At 40.5% G+C, this 20,599-nt stretch overlaps 1 protein-coding gene across 12 annotated transcripts in view; it reads left to right on the top strand.

The window, feature by feature from the left end:
• Positions 1–20,599, top strand: part of PLCB4 (phospholipase C beta 4) — a 420,401-nt gene that overhangs the window by 374,170 nt on the left and 25,632 nt on the right. For all 12 annotated transcript variants that reach the window (XM_045980886.1, XM_045980883.1, XM_045980895.1 and 9 more), the window contains 5 exons: positions 187–391; positions 14,476–14,564; positions 15,194–15,344; positions 17,931–17,980; positions 18,117–18,182. In XM_045980886.1, coding sequence (XP_045836842.1) covers positions 187–391; positions 14,476–14,564; positions 15,194–15,344; positions 17,931–17,980; positions 18,117–18,182 — 561 coding nt within the window. The remainder of the gene's footprint in view (positions 1–186; positions 392–14,475; positions 14,565–15,193; positions 15,345–17,930; positions 17,981–18,116; positions 18,183–20,599) is intronic.

Here is a 20,599-nt window from a genome sequence, read left to right as displayed (position 1 = left end):
AAGCCTGTTCAATTGTTTTCTCAATAGCTTGGACAGTATCCTTCAGGAATCTAAATCGATCTTGGGCTTCTTTTCACCATAAAGGCACATTTAAGAACAGCATGGGTATAGTTCAGATTCCTTGAGTCAGGGCTCTTGGGGGCTGCTTTCCAAAATACCCTGAAAGGTACCATTCTTTGTTTGCAGGTAATCCTCCCTGACCTGGCAGTCTTGAGAATAGCAGTGTATGACGACAACAACAGGCTCATAGGCCAGAGGATCCTTCCTCTGGATGGCCTCCAAGCAGGCTATCGACACATTTCCCTTCGAAATGAGGGAAATAAACCATTATCACTGCCAACCATTTTCTGCAATATTGTTCTTAAAACATATGTGCCTGATGGATTTGGAGGTAAGTTAAACATTTGAGTACAGAAGTCTTAAATTAGAGGATTATAAAATATTACACCAATTGCTAAAAAAAAAATATTCCTACCAGTGCTGCCAGCACCCGTAGCCTCAAAGAATTCAAGGATAGAGAGTAGCTTCAGGTTTCCTGGGAAGAAATGAGAGGGCAAGACTGGATTATCCTTAAGGTTCTTTCTTATTTTAAAATGCTGTAATTTTATATGGTTTATCAATTTTTGCAAATACGTCTGTGAAGGCTTTACTTACATCATCATCCAAAGGGAGAAAGGACATAAGTAACATGGAACCATAGATATCATTTGGTATCCCTAAAAGCTTTAAATTGAACTCAGATGTCAACACGGATTTTCTGGATTTTCTTCCAAATCCACCAGAGAGTTCAGTTGCGCCCAAAAATCCCAGTCATCCATCCATAGGAGACCACCTTTGGTTTCACCAAAGGTAATCAATGGGAGAAATAAAAACCTGGACCAAATCATAGGATTTTGCTTATTCCCTAACATGCTAACTTTTTATAACCATCAATTAAGCCAAGAACATTAAAAGAGGACTAAGATCCTCTGTATGCTCAGTCTCTTGAGCCCCAAGGAAACAATGATTATGTCAAATTAAACAAGGGTGCAAATTCTCTCTACTCCTGGCTGGGTGACCGTGGGACAATGACAACCTCTCAAACCCTTATTCCCTGGCCTGTAAAGTGAAGATGGTCTTCCTGCCTCCCTCACAGCATTCTTGGGAAGAACTAACCCTCACAGCACGTGACCTAGGAAGGCTCGGAAATGTGCGCACACACATATGTCTGCTATTGATACAAATATCGTTTCTGTTGTATGCTGGAACACAGCATGGTTTTGTTTGGGGATTTGGGGGTTATATTGTCAGGGTTTTGTTTTTTTTTTTTTAACACTGCTTGCATCTCTGAAGAGCTGATATTCTCTAATCCTCAGTTTTATCAACCCAATTGCAGATTTAAGAAGGGACATGAACCGTAAGGATTTTTTCAGTTACCAAATCCGGAGTAAAGACTCCTTCCTCCTCCTCCTCCTCCTCCTCCTCTGCTTTTCATTTAAAAAGAAAGCCTATATTAGAAGCCAGAACATACTGTAGCGGATATAAAAGTATAAAAAAGAGGCCGGGTGGGATGCCGTGGGGCTGGGTGAGTGGATAAGAAAAGAGACAGGAAAAACCTACAGTATGCTTTTAGGAGCATCAGCAGATGAATTACGCCATCTTCTCCATACTTGAGCTTAGAAAGTGGGCAGTGCGCTATCCCTGATACATTTTAGAAATGGTTGTATAAACAAATATGGCCAAAAACTTACAGGTCTCTTTCCCTCTGCATGGGTTACTTTTCAGCTGGAGCTCTCTAATTCATTCCAGAGAAGTGGGCAGTTGGAGTAGAAAAGGGAAAGAAGTAGTTCATCCCGTTCCTACTTTGTGTCAAGCACTGTCCATCAAGTCCAAAAGTTGCGGAGAAGGGATGTGGGCGCCTGTAGGTCTGTGCTGAAGAAATGTCTGTATTTATAGGGCAGCTCCCTCCCAGGGTCTGCATTTGTGTACATATGGATTCAGATTCTTCTCCTTAAAAATAGTCTCATATTTTTTTTTCCTACTGTGTCATTGTAGTCACTTATTTTGTATCAGAAGCCTTTGAAATTTCTATACTGTGTTATCATGGGTGGGATTCCACAGTTGATGTCTTAACCTCAATGTGACATTCCAAGACTGTTTATGGAGAATTGTCGATCATCTTTTTCACATGTGACAAAACCGAGGGCAGGCGCCATGAGCATTTACTTGAGGGACTTACCTGAGGAGAACAACATAAGAATATAAGAATCATCTCTTCCTCACTTTCTGATTTTCTGTATGGCCTCTTGACTTACACAGTGTGTTGTCCTTATTTCATCTGCGTAACTAACCTCCCACATTCAGTTCTGAACATTTATGTGCTGAGCCCGCAGAGTAGGAAATTTATGGAGTCCCTGTTCCCTAGAACATTGATATTCTATGTTGATTCCATAGGGAAAAGTTGAAAATGAAACCTGGCTGCCTTGCATGCCAGCATTTTCTAAAAAACGAAAAAACAAAAAACAAAAAACAAAAAACGGTAAATTGTTGATAATAGATCTCAGATTTTTATGTGGCCAAAGAAAGATAATATGGATTTATTCATTCCACAAATATATTTGGTAGGTTTTATTCTGTAAAAGGCAAAATAGGGGCACCTGCATGACTCAGTGAGTTAAGCATCCAAATCTTGGTTTAGGCTCAGGTCATGATCTCAGGGTCATGGGATGGAGCCCCAGGTTGGGCGCCACACTCAACATGGAGTCTGCTCGAGATTCTTTCTCCTCCGTCTTCCTCCCCCTCTGCCCCTCCCCCTGCTCACGTGCACACACACTTGCTCTGTCAAATAAGTAAATAAAATCTTTAATTTTAAAAAATGCAAAAAAGGGGTGCCTGGGTGGCTCAGTGGGTTAAAGCCTCTGCCTTCGGCTCAGGTCATGGTCTCAGGGTCCTGGGATCGAGCCCCGCATCAGGCTCTCTGCTCAGCAGGGAGCCTGCTTCCTCCTCTCTCTGCCTGCCTCTCTGCCTACTTGTGATCTCTAACAAATAAATAAATAAAAATCTTTAAAAAAAATTTTTTAAAAGGCAAAATAGATAGTCTATGTATCAGAAAGAGATTCTTCCAGCACAAAGAATAAAAAGGTAATCCATGAATCTACCACCCGGAGAGAGCTCTGTTTCCATATTGGTCTCTTTACTTTAAATTTCATTTCTTCTATTTTAATTAGATAGATCTTACTGCACCTAGTCATTTGGACCATTACTTCAGAGTTAATTTTTTTCCCACTAATATTTTTCCACATCATGAAATATTTTTATTAGCTGCATGGGATTCCATTTTATGTATCATCCATACTTCAGTTTTGATAAACATTGAAGTCATTTCCATGTTTTTCTTATAATAAATATTGTGCCCAGGAACCTTAAAGGTAAAGCCTTGGAAATACTCGTGATCACTTCCTGTAGATGAATTCTTTGAAGTGGAAAGAGCTGCAAGTGTGTGTGTGTGTGTGTGTATGTGTGTGTGTGTGTGTATAAAGATTTTATTTATTTGTCGGAAAGAGAGAGAGAGCACAAGCCGGGGGGAGGGCAGAGGGAGAAGCAGGCTCCCGACTGAGCAAGGAGCCTGATGTGAGACTAGATCCCAGGACTCTGGGACTATGACCTGAGCTGAAGGCAGATGCTTAACTGACTGAGCCACCCAGGCCTCCCAAGAGTTGTATGTATATTTAAAGCTTTAGAATACAGATTGCCAAATAACCCATCACCAGTGTATGTATGAGATACAACTTTTGTTAACATTTACTAGTTTAATCAGTAAAGACAATTTCTGAGTATATTCATTTAAACTATCTTTCTCAAAGGAAAAGATATAGTCATTATTATTTAGTACCTACTCTATGAGTAAGAGATACAAAGTTGAAAACATCATCTACACTTATCCTCAAGCATTTTCCAACCCTGTACACATATACATGTACATATACATAAACAAGTGTAATTTATTATATCCATGCCCACAGGGCATGTGAATTATAAAAGTTATAATTATAACTCTTAAAATTATAACTTATAAAAGACAGAGGATGTTAGGGGCATTGAACTGAGAAGTGGTTAGAGTGGGGATGAGGGGTCCTTCCGTGGCCATGTTGGGACCCTGAAAGATGAGTCACAGCAGAGAGATAAACTGATTTTCTCTTCAGACAGGGAAGCGCTAGATTTATTTACATAATCTGAGGAAGCTGAAACACAGGGTTTATGGTACTAAAACTGAAAAGTTCTGGTCCATGTTTGACGATGTGTCATGAAAAGCTAGTGTCATTTACCAAGAAGAGTGTACTCTTCTTGTTGAATTATTTTGGCACCTTAAGGGAAATAGTCACATTTTCAGGACACTAAGTAATTTGGGAAGTTATGTTCTTTTAGCTTTTGGGTAGGTCCGTTTGTCCAAAATCACTTCATAAGTTTAGATTAATTATAGAAGTAAGACCTCTTACGCCTGACCAACTGAATGAAATCTCAACTTTTATAATTCACCCAATGCTTAACCTAGGAATTATGTATTTCTTTAATCCAATAGCTAAAACCAAGCAATTTTCTTAAATCCATAGTATAATTTCATGCAGAATTATTTGTATAAAAAAGATCAGAAACAACCTAAGTCCACCAGTAGATACTGGTACAATATGGAAGGCCATTCTGTCGAAGACCATGTAGCTATTAAAAATAATGACTTGGATCTCAGTGTTCAGAACACAAAGATGACGTCTATTACCAAGTGGAAAAGTGAATTGCAAAATGATCCTGTTGTTAGTTACAAAGATCCTTAACTATCTGTTTACACACACAGAGACACACTCTCTCTCTCTCTCTCTCTCTCTCACACACACACACACACACACACACACACATATGAAGTAGATAGAAAAAATTCTGGTAGGATATACATCCAACTTTGAGAATAGTTATCTCTTTGAGAATAGAGGTGAGGGTTAATGAAGCTGGCCCACTGCATTGGACAACTTCCAGGAACATCCCAGAGAACACAGTATCCCATATGGTAGGACTCTACTTATTATTTCTGGATCATTTAAGTAAGCATACGTAACCTCTGTAAATTTTTAAAAAATTGTATTTTGCCCTATTTTTCTGTAACAATAGTGTAATATGAAAATGGCACAAAGAGTTTAAAATACATATTTTGAATTTAGAAAAAATTAAATTAAAGCAACCTATTATGCTGCTACCTAGATAGTTCTTGATAATTTTTTTTTAATATTTTATTAATTTGTCAGAGAAAGAGAGCATAAGAAGGAGGAGTAGCAGGCAGAGGGAGAAGCAGGCTTCTTGCTGAACAAGGAACCTGATGTGGGACTTGATCCCAGGATCCTGGCATCATGACCTGAGCTGAAGGCAGACATTTAACATGCTGAGCCACCCAGGTGCCCCTATTAATAATGTTTTTAAAAAAAGAAAGACAGAAATGTCTTAAAACATCAAAAGGTTATAAAACATAAAGCCTATCTGTGCATATGTAATACATACGTGTATGCATAAATGTGCAGTCTCTGTGTATGTATCACACACATAATATTTCTTTTTTTTTTTAAGATTTTATTTATTTATTTGATAGAGACAGCGAGAAAGGGAACGCAAGCAGAGGGAGTGGGAGAGGGAGAAGCAGATGCCCAATGACTGAGCCACCCAGGCACCCCATATATTTCTTTTTTAATTAAACTCCAAAAGATAATATAATACACCCTGTTCTCTGCTTTGCTTTCCTCACATAATATATCTTAGAGAACATCCCTGCCAATGCACATAAGACTTTTAGGTTATTTTTGAAGGTTGTGTACTTTCCATATGTCTATCTACCACTATCTCTTTATCCAGCCTTTTGGTTGGATCAGTATGTGCTCCCAGCCAGTGCCTACGAGACTGCCTATTCTCATTCACCATGGCCAGTTCTGGATTCTAAAAAAAATTCTTTTTTTTTTTCCCCCAGTAATGGTAATAAAAGTGGTATCTCATCATTTTAACTTGTGTATTTACAATTATAAGTCAGATTGACTGTATTTCATTTGTTTCTTGGTCATTTGTTTTCCTTTTCTTAAAAAATACTCTCTAGTACCCTTTGTGGGTTTTTGGTTTTTTTTTTTTTTTGAGTTTTGGTCTTTGGTTTTTGTTTGTTTGCTTGCTTTATTTTTTTTAATTGGGTTGTTTTACTTTTTTTAAGTAATTGTTCAAATCAGATTTTATTTTACTTCTAAGTCCCCCCCCCCATATAACTTCAAAGCGGTGCCCAGTATGTCATAATGTCTAGAGAAACTTCTATGAAAGTAATGGTTGTGGATTCAAACACTGTCTACTTTTCCTGGCCTGCCAGGATGCTGTTCATTGAAACTGGTTGAAGCCCCACAGCTTAGGAATAACACCTGACCACAGCAATCCTTCCATTATTTTTTTTTCCCTTTATATTTATTTGTAACAAGCTCAAGAAAAATCCATTGGTTCTATTTTCTTCTCCCCAACTTTGCTCTTTACTTTGCTGCAGTAAACTCTTGTCATGAGCAATTCATCATCGTAAGAAAAATCTTCTAATTCCGTGTTGAATACAAAGTTTCAGAATTCTAATGCATTAGTAATTTTACCATGATTTTCTTTAAGCACCAGCAACTCAGTGTTCTACATGATTTTTAAATGAATTTTAAATCTTGTTAACGTCAGGTGGGTGGCATCATTTTATAGAAACAAGAAAAATGTTCCTTAAAGGCTCTTCCAAGTTAAGACAATTCCTTAGGGAGGGTTTGAGCATTGGCAGGAGCTTTGGTTCACTTATTTATTGGGGTTCTGTGCTGTGAGATCACCAGAGAAAGAGGAATCCCTCCGGATGGAGATAATTTCATAGATTTTTCAGTTGCCCCTAACTAGTCTTACCTTCTCACATACGGTAATCTTTGGAAGCCTTGAACTCTGGACTGCCCCAGTTCCCTCCCAACATGGGTCTAGATCCAGTATTTTCCTCCCTGACCCTGCTCCTCTCTTGTCAGTTCCCTGTTTTCTTTCCTTGCCCTGTCAGGAGACAGACAGGGAATTTAAGTGCAATTCCTTCTCCTCGTTGCTATAGAATAAGAACTCTCAACACACACAAGAAAACACAGAACAAAGATGCCTGCTAGCCCGTCTGAGCTGTCTCCACAGATGGTTCCGTTCCTAAGCCACGTGGTGGTAAAATATCTCTGGGCGGAAGAAGAGAGATCACGACTCTTAACTATCAGAAACTCAATTTCTATGTGAAAAAAAACAAATGGTGACATTTAGAGAGGGATGACTAGGAATGAATCAAAAAGACTTTGATTTCTCCAGTATTATTTTTCTGCTGAACATCAAGTAAAAGAGCCCTCTTGTTTACCACCACTCCCCCCCCCCCCCCCCCCCCCCCCCCGCCGACACACACACACTCTTCTACAAAAGGAAAGTGCTAGGTTGGGTGCTAAGGCGACTTTTCCTTTGTCAAATCCACTGAGCCTCGGAGCACTGGGGTTGTCTTTGCTGCTTTATCTGTAGGTGCAAATGTGGAGGACATCAGCGCCTACCCATTGCCCAATGTGAGCCATTGCTGCTGGTGATGGGAAGCAGTTCCCAAGCAGATGGCAATTAAATGAGCATTAGTCTTTTGGGCCACCCACTGTTGCTTTTGATGGGCTTGATCATTTGTATAGGTTTTATTATCACTGAGTAGTAAGGACAACAAATAAGAGAGTTGATGCCCTGCTACCCAAATACAGGGCACTTGGGCATTATATGGAAATGTTGCTCCGAGATGGGTTGCGTGAGCTGCTCGGCACTCCTTCCCTGAGCAGTGCTCATCCCGCTTCTGTAGCTGGACATTTTGTTTTCTCTTCTGCACCTAGGCTGTTTATGCAAGCAAAGAGGAAGTGGCCCTTTTTTTATTTGCCAGCTCCCCTTTCTGCCTGACTTGGGATTCAAGATACATTAGGGAGGCTAGGGGTGGGTGTTTCTTGTTCTCTCTGCCCAGCATCTTCCCAGGGTTGCTTTCCAAACCCTCTGCAAAGAGAGTGGACTGACCCTTACATGACATAGCCCCAGAGGAGGAACATTGTTAATTAAGATGCCATTCCAGGGCTATGATCTCAGGATTTCCTGATAGAATTTAAAGTCCTTCCATTTATTTTGTCCTCTCCTTGATGGATGCTAAAACGCTTTATTCCATCAAATATTTGTTGAAAAACTGATTTGCATTGCAGTGGTATCCATTTTGATGGCTTCCTCTGAAATAGAAAATGTTGGTAAGAACACTAAAGAAAGAAAGAGAAAAAAGAAGAACACTAAAGAAAAGTGTCCAGAATGGGGCAGGGTGGATTATAGCAGCATTCCCTCAGGAGTTGCACAGCTAGGTGAATTTAATCAGGCTCCTGATTGCATTCCTTGGGATCTGCTATGGAACCCGAGAAGAGGGGAACACATAAGCAATTCCCAGTCTTATTTGACCACAGGATCCTTGCACCAACCACCCCTAATGTATCTTTTCACATTCTAGAAATGCAGTTTTGGAAAATGCTTAGTCATTTGGTAGAAGCTGAAAGACCTCATCTAAAATCATAGTTACAGGATTTGTTGATCTTCATTAACATCATTTTGTAGCCATTAAGGGAACATAAACTCTTCTGTTGCCTTTTCCTTTTGCTAAGATAGAAGCTGTAGAATGGAGAATAGGAGGGAACCTGAGCCAAGAGCAAGCACATGGAGCCACACTATCTAGGTGCCACAGTTGGTGCTCACCACCAAGACACCCAAGTTAAGTGCCTTGGAAAGCAACCGCGAAACAAATAAGCAAACAAACCAGACAGAGCTCCCTTGAAAACCAACAAGTATCTGGAAGTCTGTGCTAAGGAATTGCTATCTTCTTTTCTGTTTGGGGGGATGCTTAAATTGATGCTTTCAACTCTTTATGGAAATGAGGAAGGATGGGTAGGAGGGAAGGAGGAGGAAAAAACGAATATACATGGAAAGTCTTCACCAGGAGCAACCAGACTTTTGGAAATGGCACTAAACCTAGAAATAGATGGTATTTTTTTTCAAGTACAAATAAGTAAAACTTCTGTTAAGTCCAGAAGAAAGAAGCAAATGAGAAAAGGCAGACTGGTTCCTCTTTAAAAGAAGGTTCCAAAGCCTATGCATCCAGGAGGTTTCAGCTCACCCTGTGGGTTCTATAGAATCAAAGGTTGGTGTGCACAGGTCTCCACCCTGTCAGAAGGTCAGTGCGGCCTCTCCCTAGACACACCTAGCACACGAGTCGATGTTGACCAGCATCTAGACCTCACTCTGGCCACAGAGGGGTGTCCTGTGGAATGCAGAACTACGTGGGATCTACCTAGCCACAATGTTCCTCTAATACATGGGGAGGATACCCTTGAAATGTCATATTGGCACCCAAGAAAGATAACAGGTTTACTTAAATATGCAAATCTTTGGCCAAGATAATGCCAGATTTATTTTGGTAGAACTATCCCAGTTGCTGCCCTCTGCACTGATCACTTGCTCTGGCTGCAGAATGAGTACCTGCCACCACAGGACAAATTCCTGTGTCCCAGAAGTACCTGATTTATTATTCAAACTTGCCAGAAATGAAGAAGAGCTTGTTTTAAGTGACTGGCTAACCTAAACCTTGTTCAAGGCATTTCATCATCTTGTTTTTGTCCCATGTGATTCAGTTTGAACAAGACTTATTTAGACTTTGTGTGTTTTTGTTATCATTTGATCAAAAACACTATTATATTGAGTTATATTGTATACTAGAAAAATATCAAAAGCCCATGTAACTGTGAAAAATGCATCTCATTTAAACTCCAAGTAACAAGGCAATATTTCAGGATCTGGGAACATAATTCTCCAATAGCTTCTAGAATGGTTAATATTGGAAGTTGAAGATGGATTTAAGTAATGATATTTATCCAACTAATGGATAAATCTGTGGCATCTTATTTTGGTGTATAATTTAGGCTCTGTCTATATAATTCTCCAGCAGATGGCCGATAAGGACATCTTGGCCAGTTTGTCCATGTAATACAAAACAATATATGACCTAATTACGTATTGTTTCATGACTCTGTTATAAAATACAGCACTTATGTTTTCAGTCAGAATTGTGCAGAATCAGCCCTCAAGGCTGGGACCAAGACATTGCTGCAGGGAACAGGAAGAATACTCTAGGGTATGATGTATTCTTTGATCAAACCATGACGGATCCTCGAGAGGTCTCCAGGGGCTGAGGGATGCTCTTGTTAACAATGAAAAAGCCTACTTTGCTTGAAAGATATACCCATGAATAGAAAACTCCGGGGCATCTGGGTGGCTCAGTGGGTTAAAGCCTCTGCCTTCGGCTCAGGTCATGGTCCCAGGGTCCTGGGATCGAGCCCCGAATCGGGCTCTCTGCTCAGCAGGGAGCCTGCTTCCCTCTCTCTCTGCCTGCCTCTCTGCCTACTTGTGATCTCTGTCAAAAAAAAAAAAAAAGAGAATAGAAAACTCTTTTGCTGCCATAATTTCAAGCTGACAGATGATCCCTTCTACTCAGGGAAATGCGTATATCTTGTCTACCTTGGATTCGGTTGCCTCTACCATTTGTAATTCCTACGTATAAATTCCCAACGGACCAATGTTGGCGCATAGGTAGGGACATCTCTCCATGGCTCATTCATCAGGAAGCTACTGAAGATGAGACCTCCACCCAAATGCCAACGATTTGTCATTGTTGATCTGTCAGGTGGGAATATAGAGGCCCTTTTAGGCAACGGCCTTGAGCAATGGAACCTCGGATATGCAAACAGGCTCATTAAGCAACCTACTTCAAAATAGTCATAGGCCCTAACTAACCAATGGACTACTCACAACCAGGCACAGTTACCAAAAAAGGCAAAATTCATCCGTTCCCATACCTCTTCACTCTGCCCTACAACTATGACCCCTCCCTACCACCTTGTGGCAGACAGTCCCTCCTTTGCTGTCTGCTGCTACCTTACAGTGTAGTCAATAAACTTCTGTCTCCTTTAAAAACAACAAAAACAAAAACAATAGCAACAACTCTTTTCTCAGTTAATCATTGGTAATCAAATTTGCCACATACTGGAAGACTTGAGACAATAGAAATGTATTCTCTGACGGTTCTGTAGCCTAGAAGTTAGAAATCCTAGAGTTGGTGGCTCTTGGAGAAATCCTTCCTTGCCTCTTCCTAACTCCTAGGGGTTCCTGGCACTCCTCAGTGTTGCTAGCATATAGCTGTGTTATTCTATTCTCTGTCATCTCCTAGCCTTTTTCTCTTTGTCCCTGTATGTCCTCTCCTCGTCTTACAATGGCACCAATCATTAGATTTGGAGCCTACCCTAACCCAGTGCGATCTCAGTCTTTAATTATATGTGCAAAGACCCTATTTGTAAATAAACTGATGTCCCGAGGTCCCCCAGTAGTCATGAATTTTGAAGGGCAGTATTCAACTTCTTATACCCTCGTAATTCTGCTATATTTTCCTTGTACTCATTCCTTCCATTAATTATTCTTAAATATTTTAAAGCTTATTAGGAACAAATTTTGTTAGTAATACTCATCAAGTATATAAGTTTCTATCTTATGCATCTAAACTACAAATTCTCTGATAAAAAGAAATGACCTCTTTCTGTATTAACATATTTCTTGCAAAGTCATCTTCCATTAAAAAAAAATTGAAAATCCATCTAAATATCTAGAAGTAGAGAATAATTTGGTACATAAACTCTGAAACATTATTCATTCAATAAAATTTCAGTTTTAGAACTATACAGGTATAACCTAATAATGAAAAAAGGAAATTGTGTAATTTTAAATAAACCATATAAAATATGTATTCACGTGGAAAACAATGACAGAAGAGTATACAAAAATGGAAGTAGTTTGGTTAGTTTGGAAGGATTATGGGTCATTTCACACGTTAAGGTCTTGCTTTCTCTGTTTTATAATCAGCTGGGAGTGATTAAGTGTTATTTGTTATTCCTACTGAAAGGACTACCAGTAACCACTGAAAAATACCATATATAACCTCCATACAACCTAATTGTATATCACTAAAAAAAAAAAAAAAGGCGAGTATTTGTTTCCTAACAAGCCAGCCATGTGGACCATCCACTGAGATATTCCAGTGGGAAGCCAAGGCATAGTGTATCCAGTGTGGGTGTGTACAGGCAGGTCCTCCCCACCACAGGCAGGGGGTTCAGTGCACACAGTGTGAATTTCACCTTGGCCTGTAACAGTGTGGACCAGGGCAAGGAGGAGGCATCTGGGAGTCAGACACAGATGGATTAAAGTGCCTGAGCCAACTCAGTGAGTTTAGCACCAGGGCTAGTGGAGTAGTCAAGCTTTATCTGTTTATATGGGACCCATACTGGATGTCACGGTATCTCCTCTGGAGTCTTCCTACAGAAAGGAAAAGTCGAGCCTCATAACACAACAAGGAAACATTGATACTCAGAATGTGGGACATTTTATGGGATACCTGATCTGTGTCCTCAACAAATGTATGCATTATGAAAAATAAATAGTAGCAGGAACTAGTTTAGATTAAAGTAAGTTCAAGAGACTTAGTTATCAGGGACCTTGTATGGGCTTTATAGCTTGATTCAAACAAATTATAAATAGAGGAAAAAATAAGATGGGCCATTTATTATATTTGTGGTAAGGAATCACTGCCAGCTTTGTTGAATATAGTGCTGCCACGGTTGGTTCTGAAAGAAAATGCACTTTTTTTTAGAGATGCATAGAGAAGTAATTGGGAATGAAATGTTATAATGTCTGAAATTGGCCTCAAAATGTGTCTGCAGAGAGAAGAGAGAAAGGAAAAAAGGGAAGGATGACTGATAAAGGAGATGTAGTGGGCTGTTTATAACAGGGCTTCAACAGTATATGGGGGGTTATTTTACCTTTCTCCCTACTTTTGTGTATGCCTGAAAATGTTCATAATTTGGACTTAAAGTAGGTAAATATCGTCTTAGAACTTTAACTTCCAAAAAATGATTATCTGTCATTTTTCCTAAGCAAGATTTAAAAGCTAATTTGGTCACACCCCCCATTACGAGACAAAGAGTTCTTAGGGACCTGAGTGATAACTAGAGTCAGACCTTCTCATATACCCCTGGTAGGAGAAAATAAATTGATGCAACTTCTTTGGAGGGCAACCTAGCAATGTTACGACCAAAAGGATAAATACCCTTACACATCATTCTAACCTCTAGGCATTTATGCTATGGGTACTGCGAATGTCTGCTCTGAGATTTGACATTCGAGGATCTTCCCTGCAATACCTCTTTATAATAACAAAGAACTGGAAGTAATCTAACAGTCTGTCAATACAAACACTGTTAAAGAAATGGTAGTCATTCTGAAAATGGAATATTGAAGCAGCCCTTGAAAGTAATACGGTAGACCTACATTACTGATGAAGAAGTGTCTCCAAGATATGTGAAGTTTAAAATAAAAAATAGGTGCAGGAAACTGTGAGCCCATTTGGAGTTTTGTTTGTTTGTTTTGTTCTTTTTTTAAATAAGGATGCAAGAAATGGTTAACAGTATATACAAAGGGTAGGATTGGCAGGAGAGGAGATTTTTACATTTTATATGTTTGAATGTTTATCATGTACATGCATTATTTTCTATTATAAAGGGAAATATATATATATTCAACTGAGAAAAATTATCTTAAGACTATAATTAGGGTGATTTTACTGGAAGAAATTGATGTACATAGAGTTTTTGAAAATTGTAAATTACGTACTGTTTTAAGGTAATGAGCATAATATTACCTCTGTAGTATTGGTAAATAGTGCAAAATTACATGAGATTCTACTGAAAAGTACTTGGAACTCTGCAATGACATTATGTAAAACATGAAATTTTACCATTTTTAAGGTGTAGCTGAGACGATGCTGGAGAAATATTTCATTTTAACTATGATGGAACCAAAACTGGCTTTAAATATGTATTAGCCTTCTTACCTAAAAATAAGACTTAGATACCAGTGGTGTCTACTATGTTCCAAGAACTTTTTACATTTATCATCTCATTGAATACTCATCGTATCCCTTCAGAGTGGGAGGTATCAGCCCTAATTTTCAGATGAAGAAATTGAGCTGGAGACATGAATCATCCTGCTTATAAGTAAATAGTCAAGAACTCAAGGCAATTCACTTGGCCCACCCTGCCACACTGTCATCTTTATTTGGGCAAAAACCAAAGAGAAAATAGGATAAAGTCATCTGGCTTTTGTCCTTGCCCTTGTTTCTTATTTTCTATAACTGCTGTGCTTTCCTAATTCTGTCTTAGGTCCTAGGTGAGGGTACTTAACAGAAGGCTTAACAGGGGTCTAGGATTATGAATTGTTCATTAGCTGAATTTTCCTGCGTGTATACAGTAAAACAGAGAATCAATAGCCCCTTGACTTTTTTTTTTTCCCCAGATATCGTAGATGCTTTATCAGATCCAAAGAAATTTCTTTCCATTACGGAAAAGAGAGCAGACCAAATGAGAGCTATGGGCATTGAAACTGTAAGTAGCAATGGTTGACTAAGGAGCCAAGTTGGGGAAGTTCAGTGGTCAGTGATCATAAGAGCAAGACAAAGTGATAAATTCATAGACCAAACTTGAAGAGTGTTTTTGAAATTACATTTATCAATTCAACAAAATATTTTCAAAGGTCTGTAAAAGTGTAGCATATTTAATAAATAAAATGGAAAACATTAACTAAATGAAATGGAAATCCATAATGCTTTTAGGAATGTTTCAGATACAGGATACTCTTGTGATATACTAGAATACCGGCTAACCCAAGTCAGTAAATTGGTGAAATCGACATGTGTGTGTCTCTGTTGCTTACCGGTCCTGCATCCAACCTCCCCCACTGTTGTGCACACTTGCCTTGTTTGTGCCTTTGTTTTTAAAACTCCCTTTACCATACCCTGCTTGTAAAAGAGTGGCGTCTTTTTTCCTTGGCTTCATCCTTTGCCTCAAACCTGAGAAAACCATGTAATCTTTCCCCTGCCAGGCAATGATCCATTAAGAGAGTTGTAGGGGAGATGCTGAGTGAGTCAAACTGGATTCAGTAAAAGAGAGAAAGGGCAAGACAGTTGAAGGCAAAGTGGCATTTGTGTAGGTTAACACAACCATTTCTGCTCCAGAGCGACATAGCAGATGTGCCCAGTGATACTTCTAAGAACGACAAGAAAGGAAAAACCAACACTGCCAAAGCAAACGTGACCCCACAGAGCAGCTCTGAGCTCAGACCAACCACCACAGCGGCCCTGGGGTCTGGCGTGGAAGCGAAGAAAGGTAAAGAGGTGGAGTTAGGGCTCCTTATCTGTTCTGGCAATTTTAGACTCTTTTTGAATAGCCTTCCATGAGGGTATTTTGAATTGCTAATTTTGCCAATTTTCATTGCCCTGTAAAACTCAAGAGCAGGATGTTTTCTTGTAGATTGGACAAACTACTTAATTTCCCTGAGTGTTTAACAGGAAGTCAACCTTTGTCTCATCTACTAGATCCCCTTCAATGTAGGGCCCTGGGTACCATATCCATAGTTTTAGAAAGGGTTTAGACTCCCTAATGAAAAGAACTTCCACATAGTGAACTTTGCTACGTCATCCCCACACTCTCCTGGATACCCCTACGGTCACTCATCTGGACAGGCAGTGGGCTCATGAACCAGCAGAATCATCATTGTTCATATATTTCTAGATTCCCTTCTTGACAGGTTGCCCCCATGAGACAGCAACCATGATTATTTGTAAAATTATCAGATGGACATTTGAAGGCCAGTTCTGCATAGTTTCCTATGGGTGAAACAAAATATCCTAAGAGGTGTCACCACAAGGAATGATTGGTCCCACGTCCTAACATTCAGCTAGAAGGTAGGGCCACAACCATATTCCTCATTTAAAATTAGCTTCCATGCTGACTGACAAGGCATTGATTTTCTTTTTAGTTTTAAGAATAAGGAATTAAAACTAAGCTCTGAGTTGGCCTCCAAAACGTGGCTTGAGAGCAAACAAGCTCTTTTTGAGCTTTGTTGATAAGAACAAAAACTTGACGTGGTGAAAGTTGAATTAACTACAATCTTTGGAGCCCAAAGTTCCGTACTTAACCCTTCCCTTAACCAGGGAAGCTTGTAGAACTGCACTGGCCAGTGGAGCAACCACTAGCCACGTGTGGCTCTATAAATTTCAATGTTAAAATGAACGTTTGAACTCTTTACTTGCACTATCCACAGTTCAGGTGCCCAGAGCCACACATAGCTCCTGGCTCTCCGTTGGACAGCCCCCACGTAGAACCCTGCCAAGGTCACCAAAAGTTCTGTTAGACATACTTCTGTAGGCCCACAGATGGAACTAAGCATGTACCAATTCCTGTTCTGCATGCAGAGTGTGGGTGTTTCCTAGATACATCATTTATAGGAACTAAAATTTTTTTAAGTTATTTCTATCTTTCCCCAAAAAATGTAAAACCAAGTTCATGTTCGCATAGGTTCCTGTTAATCAAGATTTACTTTAACCAAGACCACAAGAGAAGTCTCAATGGACCGGTTTCAGTCTTAATATTTGTTAGCTCTCTGGAGGACCCTGCACACACCCCAGTCCTCTGTTCATTTTACAGGCAAGATTCAAATCTCTGCCCTATAGTGCCCCCTTGCTCTTGCAGTATAAAGCAGGGAGTTGCCTTGTGACATCAGACTTAGGAGATGAGAGAACAGCCCCAGGTTCTCTGGACGCCTCTATCATAGATGATACCGATCCCAGGACCAATTTCTCTTAGCCCTAACTCCCTTTCCCGCCTTCCTACCCCCACACTGGCTGTGCACTTCCTCTTAAAATGAACAAAACTAAAAAACAAGAGCCTGGGACTCCAGGCCTCTCTTTCTTGAATATCTCATCCCTCGCTTTTTGGAGTCTAATGGAATTCAATTAGAGTACAAAACACACATTCCTCTTAATTTGTAAGATGAAAAATCTGCAGTCAAACAGAAAATGTTTGGGGATTCTCCGACAACTCCGGTTGCCATGACAGCACCTGGCCTAGCATCCCTCCAGTAGCAGGATAATGGAGTATGTGACTCCCGGTCCTCATGACAACATCCTGTTACACCACAGTTTGATTGAAGGATTTTCCTGTGCTCAATAGCCTATTGCTTAAAAATTACATTTGATCAAAGCAGCTGAGAAAAAAAAAAAAGTTCTTTGATGACAATGAAGAGGGAGGTAGTTGACTGGGATGGTAGCCCCCGAAATACAAAGAGTAAAGTAACATTCACAGATGCTGCGGTGCCTGATCTGATATCCTTTGTGGGCTTAGCACCCCCTCCCTCCAGCTGCTCTGTGTATTGGCTGATTGCAAATCCCAGCTGCCACATTCTCAGAGGATTGCCCTCAGACTGTGGGAGTTCCCTTGCCTGGAAATGCCTGGAAGGTTTTGTACGGTCTCGGAAGCCACTGGCTGGCTGTTCTGGGGTGATGAAAGCCCAGTCTCGTACCTCAAGGTCCGGCAACTTTGGACAGCCATTTGTGCTTAAGAGCCCCCAGCAGGGTCAGGTTGGATTTTGGCCAGAAGTGCCCCCTGCCTACTTCCTCTGCCCTATTCTGCTTCTCTCGCTCCTGGGGTTTCTCCTGAGAGCCCTACCTTAGTAAGTCACATGCACATAGAACTCCAGCTCAGGATCTGCTTGTAAGGAACCTGACCGAAGACAGTAAGCCTGCCAGTGAAGTGTCTAGTTAATTGCTTTGTAATAAGAAGTGAAGATGTTTATATCCATAACCTTACATGTAAAGCTGCTTCAAAGTCTTTAGATGAGATTTCAAAATGGTGAATTTTGTGTTATCTGTTATTCTAATTTTTAATACACACAGTGATTTAATTTTTTTTAAGGTATCGAACTTATCCCTCAAGTGAGGATAGAAGATTTAAAGCAGATGAAGGTAAAAGGCTCACTAGTTTCGCAAGCGCTTTTGTGTGACACATATTGGTGACACTGATTTTTTTTTTGTTTCTCACCAGATGTATTCATTGTAGCTGCAAAACACTGCTTTGGTACTCTCTTTGTTTCTTCCACAGGCTTACCTGAAGCACTTAAAGAAACAACAGAAGGAGCTAAATTCTTTAAAGAAGAAACACGCAAAGGTAGGGTGTGTTGAATGTGCGTACCTAGGTATGTGTGTACGATTTTTCTTGCTTGTTTGTTTTCTACTTTTTGCTCTCTGATGAAAACCTCAAGCCATTATTCTGTGGAGTGGACCAGTGGACTCTTCACAGGCAAAACCATGGCTTAGAAACTGACCCCAGCCAATTGGACGGTAGTACCTTCATTTTCACTGATTGGCAAATGAAATTTAAAAACAGACTGCTTTGGGGATTGGCCATCACTGATTTGTAATCTGCATTTCCAACAGTTCTTTCAAAAGCATAACAAAGCTTTGCCCATTTCAAAATTGTTTAGTCGTCGGATTTGATCTAAAATAGTGGGCCATCCTCAGACTCTGGAAGACCATCTTACAGTCTCAGTTAGCCTCGAGGCACCCAAAGCCCCCGGGTTGCGAGTCGTTTGCCACACAGTGCACAGAGGGGGGTACTGGCCGGCTCTGAACCTCTCACCCACGGCTCCAGGAGAAGGGGACACTTCTCACTTTCCCCATTATGTAAACTCTGCTCAGTGGCCTACTTCTGAAATAGAGTTGTTTTTCCTTTTTGCCCATAAGAAGAGGGTTTTTTTGACAGTGATCCTGAGAAATTCTGAGAGTTGGTGGCAAATTCAAGAGAACAGCAGCAGCTGGCCTCAGGAGTTCTTGTGTGGGTTGGAAACTTCACCACACTCAGGCATCATCTTGCTCCCCGTCACTCCTCACAGGGAAAGGAGGAGAACGTAATTCCTCTTTCCTTCCCAAGATGGATCACAACAACCCCTGGGGCTGGAAGGATAACATGTGGGTTCATCCATGTAGGGCAATGGGAGCAAGAGAAACTCAATTTCTTAAAGGACTTCAAAGTTCTTTATAAACCGATTTTGCATTCCACTTCTTTGTACTCTGACTCAGTCCTCAAACTAAGGCATGTTCTACAGAGCCAGACTTGAGTGCCGTTATCTCTGAATCACTCCAGATATTAGACTGCTGGGCTCATGGACTCCATTTTAAGTCTGTGCTCCTTTGAGAAATTCAACCTAATCGAGGCCTCCTAATATCCCCTATGTTATTGAACTGATAGCTCAGTGCATTTGCTGATCTAGAGGTCACTCTGTACACTCTTTGCTCCCAAATGTCATGAATAAGTCCATTTAATAGAATTCCTTTTTATTGCCCACAGGGGACTCTTGCCATAGATTTTTAGAAGTGTGGGACTATTGGAGACAGAGCCACTTAAAGCATTGCTTTCAATTTTGTTGGCCATTGGCAACAACCTAGAATATGGAAAGGCGACAGGAAAAAGGGAGAAAAGGCAACTTACCTGACTTTGGTGATAGGGACGGACTTGGTACCCACATCGTAAGCCAGTGTCCCCCAGATCTTCCATTCAATTTGGATCTCTGTCACTGAGGCAGGCATATCCGTGGCCTGTGGGCTCCATGGAAACTTCCAACTTTTGACCTCGCCCTCATTAAATATTTCCTTGAGGCATGACCAGGAAACACATACTGTGACCAATAATAAAAATAAGGAGGATAGTGGCTGGAATTTTTGCATGCTCAGTATTTTCCAGATGCCGTGCTCATCGCTTTATATTTATTGTTTCATTTTATACTCTCCACTCTAGAAGACAAATTCTACTTTAGTCTCCATTTTGCATGTGTAATTAAGAAATTAATGATTAGGGAAGTTAAGCAGTTGAGCTATTCACTCATCGGAAAGCTGCAGAGCCAAAATTTTAACCCAAACCACCTGAGTCTAGCACCCATACACTTACTGCATTATTCTGTGAAGGACATCATATGCTTTGGTAAGTAGACAAGTTCCCCTTGTTGCATCAAATGCAGGGGTAACCCACGGGATGTTATGAACATCCCCATCTAGGTTGGAAGGTGTCCGTACACTCATTATCTGTACAGCTGCTAAGAAATGGTCCTCGATTCTTGAGAATGTGACCTACCTACCACAGAGCAGAGTTATCTGTTGATTTCCTCCTCTGGACCTTTGAGTCCAAGCTCACTCAGGTCAGCAAACAGGACCATCAGCTTGGGCCACTGTAACAAACTGGCATGGACCAGGTGACTTAACCAACAGACATTTACTTCTTAAGGTCTGGAGGCTGGATGTCCCAAGGTCAAGGTGCCGCAGGTTCCATGCCACGTGAGAGCCCCCTTCCTGAACTTCAGAGAGCCTCCTTGCTATGTCCTCACATGGTAGAAAGAACTATCATTTCTCTCATGTCTCTTCTTGTAAGGGGACTGATCCCATCTCTGAGGACTCTACCCTCATGACCCAGTCACCCCCCTAAGGCTCCACCTCCAAATTCCATCACATTGGGAATGAGGGCTTCAACATAGGAATTCAGAGGGAGAATAGAAACATTGAGTCCATTAATAGCTGGAAAATTATTATTCTGTG

Source organism: Meles meles, chromosome 16, assembly GCF_922984935.1.
Source record: "Meles meles chromosome 16, mMelMel3.1 paternal haplotype, whole genome shotgun sequence".
NCBI classification, from domain to species: domain Eukaryota; kingdom Metazoa; phylum Chordata; class Mammalia; order Carnivora; family Mustelidae; genus Meles; species Meles meles.
The sequence above is the reverse complement of the archived record's forward strand: the minus strand, read 5'-3'. Positions and strand labels throughout refer to the sequence as shown.